The sequence below is a fragment of the Tamandua tetradactyla genome, chromosome 5, assembly GCF_023851605.1.
Source record: "Tamandua tetradactyla isolate mTamTet1 chromosome 5, mTamTet1.pri, whole genome shotgun sequence".
In the NCBI taxonomy this organism is placed as follows: Eukaryota; Metazoa; Chordata; class Mammalia; order Pilosa; family Myrmecophagidae; genus Tamandua; species Tamandua tetradactyla.
The window spans coordinates 31,647,170-31,650,380 of record NC_135331.1 but is presented as its reverse complement, the minus strand read 5'-3'; the positions used below and the strand labels follow the sequence as shown (position 1 = coordinate 31,650,380).

Genomic DNA, 3,211 nt, shown 5'->3' with positions numbered 1-3,211 from the left:
CCCTGACTCGCTGCCATCTTTGGGGACTGGGTGGAAAGCGGCCCGCCCAGGTGTGCTCACACCTCCAGGCCAGCAGCAGCCCGCGTTCGCCCTGATGACCAGGCTAGAGCCAGCCAGAGAGGGATGCGGGGTTCCCGGGAGGGGAGGGGGGTGCAACTCGAGGGGCTCCGATTCGGACCTGACTCCCCCGCCCGCGCCAAGGAAGGAGTCGAGCCTCTGTTAAGGCGAAAGAGGATTTAGTGGCGCTAGGGAGGGAAGAAAGGGGGTTGGGGAGGAACCCCGCCCCCCAACCTCACCCAAGCCGACCCTGGGACGGGGCGTCGACCCTCAGCGAGGAAGCTACTCCCGGGACGCTGAGCGCTTCATTCTGTCCCCGGGTCGCGGGCAGGGTGGCCTCCGCACCTCCGCTGCGCCGGAGGTCCTTACAGGTCCGGGCGGTCCTGCTCGCCCTGGGCGAGCCTAGCGGGCGCCCGCAGGTACTCGGGCGGTACGGGCGCGTCGGGCGCCTCCTTGCGGTAGAAGCCGAGCTCTTGCACCAGCGCGTTGATCTCCTCGCGGGTCATGTCGCTCAGCGGGATTCGCTGGAGCGGCGGGAGGTTGGTCAGCGCGCCGGGGCGGGGAGAGGGGCGGGGCCAGCGCGCCGGGCCCCGCCTCTCGGCCCGTTCACACACACACACACACACACACACACACACACACACACACACACACACACACACACACACACACACACACACACACACACACACACACACACACACACACACACACACACACGCCCCGCTGCCCTCACCTCCAGCTCTTCGTAGCGGTGATCCAGCAGCACGAGCTCAGGGTCGGCCCCCGGGAGGTGTTTCATCACCAGATTATGGCTGGGGGTTGGTGTTAAGGGGGTCGCGGTGGGCGGGGACAGGAGGGGCTCCAGCGGGGTTTGCGGATGTGAACAGCGCTGCGGCCTCTGCTGCGCGGTCTACTTTGAGCCCACGTAGGACAGGGATCCCCATTTACACGTGAGGAAATTAGGAGTGAAAGATGTAAGGGACCCTCCCCCTCCCCATGCAGGTGCCTAAGACAGACACCGCGTCTGGACAGGCACCATCAATTAATGCTACTCAGAGGAAAACAAACACCATCCCTATCTCTGAAGTTAAGGGAAAGAAGATTCCCCCAGGCTCCCCCCCTCCCCCTTTCCCCAGGACAAGAAAGGAAGGATACTAGAGTGGGATGTCCTGGGTGACGAAGGCCTTCACCTGGGGGAGGAACCAGAGCATCAGAAACCAAGAATCTGGGGGGGGGGGGACTCAAGCCCAATGAGGTCACACACAGGTGCAGGCTTCTGACTCCCAGCCCAGGGTGTCATTCCCCCATTCAATCACTGGGACCATGTTTCCACCCCCCTACCCCCACCCCAGAAGACTCAGGGCTGGGGACCTCTTCCTTCAAACTCACCTCCTTCAGGCGGTTTAGCTGTCATCCCCCACAGGTCTGGAGGGGAACAAAATGGAGTAGATCAGGAGCCCCTCACATCTGCTCCAACCACACCCACAAAAAGACATTCTCACCCTCATCCCAGAGTTGGCCCAGGGTGTGGGTGAACCCTGGAGCAGCAGTCCCCAGGGTGTGGAGATGGAGGTCCTTTGTGGGTATATAGGGCCCCACCACAGATGGGAAAGCTGAGGCCTGTGGTTACTCAGGGAAAAGGAGGGGCAAAGGCAGTGACCCACACTGGGCTGGCCAGCCTCAGGACTCTTGCCTTGGGCCTCCTACTGACTGTTGACTCACGTCCTCTCAATGCCCAAGAGAAATAAGCCTCTCAGGCAGTAGAGACTTCGGCCTGGTCTTTGGCCCCTGGGGAACTTCAAGGTGGAGACCAACCATAAGGAAACAGCTCAGCAATGCCCTGGGGGCCCCCATTAGAGACATCTGCCATCTGGTCCCTCCACCACCCCTTGCAAAGCTGGCCCTCCCAGCCACCTGTGGCCTAGCCCCACTGGACCATATGGTTGCTTCCCCAAGATGGGGGCTGATAGGACTCCTGTCTGCACTTCCTGCTTGGGGTGGTGGTGGGGACAGCCTCTGCAATGACAGAAAACTATGGCTCAGAAAGGAACTGTGGTGGTCCAAGTCACACCAAGACACAATTCGGGCAGGGCATTTCCCACTGGGCAGAGTAGGTGTGGGGGCCTGTTTTCTAGTAAGTCCTGGTAAGGCGGTTCCCGGCTCCCTTCTGGTGGGCGGAGGTGCCCAGAAAAGTCTTCTCTTTCCCAGGGGAAGAGAAAGAGACCCTCTGAAGCCCCAAGCCGTGGAACTGGGGTGGAGGAGGAATTCCAGGAAAAAGTGGAGTGATGGGGGGATGGGGAGTTGGGCTCCCGACAGCAGATCCGGGGGAGTCCCAGGATGGGAGAAGGGTTGGGGGGCAGGGCCTATGTAGTGCAGGGCCAGCTGTCCAGCAGGACGGGGAACTGAAGAGGGGGTTCCGGGTTCCAGGCCTCAAAGTCGGGTGTCTCGGGTTTCCACAGTGGATGGCAAGGGGGGCATCCTGGGGTTAGGATGAGGGAGGGATGGTCCCAGCGCCGAGGGAACTCGGGGAGGTCCTGGGGCCGGGATGGGTGGTGACTCCGGGTCGAAGGGGCCGCAGGGTTGGAGGGCGGTGGTCCCGGGGACAGGGACCGGTGCGCTCACCTCTACTCGGGCCCGGGCCAGGCCGCGTAGACGGTTCCAGTCGGGCCGGAAGGTGGTGGTAGTGGTGGTGGGAGCCGCGAGCGCTGCGAGCAGCAAAAGCAGGGCAGGAGGCGGCAGGCGGCCCATCGAGACCGATCCGGAGAAGATACGCAGGCAAGATGCGAACCGCGCGGTAGCTGCGCCACGTCTGGCCCTGCGCGGGCTTGCCCCGCCCCCACCCGAGACCACGCCCCCTAGGTCCCGCCTCCGCCCCCGGCCTTCCTAGGGCCCGTGGCAGGGGGGGCCCTCCCGCGAGCTCTGCGCGCGGCGGGGGATCCTTTATGGCCCTCCGGCCTTCACTTAGTGCGTCCCGCGTGTCCGCCGCGCCGCTCGGCCGGAAAGCGCCAACTTTCGCCGGCAGGGGGCGCAGGAGGGATGCGGACGGACGAGGGAATTTCTGGGCCAGACCCTCTCACTGCAGAAGAGGAAGTTGACCCCTAGGGTGAGATCCTTGTTCGTGTTTTATTTCTCTGGAAGAGATTCTGGCCAG

At 63.2% G+C, this 3,211-nt stretch overlaps 1 protein-coding gene across 1 annotated transcript; it reads right to left on the bottom strand.

Moving 5' to 3' along the window:
• Window positions 1–219: 219 nt before the first annotated feature.
• Window positions 220–2,903, bottom strand: SELENOM (selenoprotein M). The gene is made up of 5 exons (XM_077160534.1): window positions 2,683–2,903; window positions 1,450–1,485; window positions 1,216–1,250; window positions 794–872; window positions 220–581 (listed from the first exon to the last, which is right to left on the bottom strand). Exons 1-5 carry the CDS (start codon window positions 2,806–2,808, stop codon window positions 423–425), a joined length of 435 nt encoding a protein of 144 aa, XP_077016649.1. The 5' UTR covers window positions 2,809–2,903; the 3' UTR covers window positions 220–422.
• Window positions 2,904–3,211: the final 308 nt, after the last annotated feature.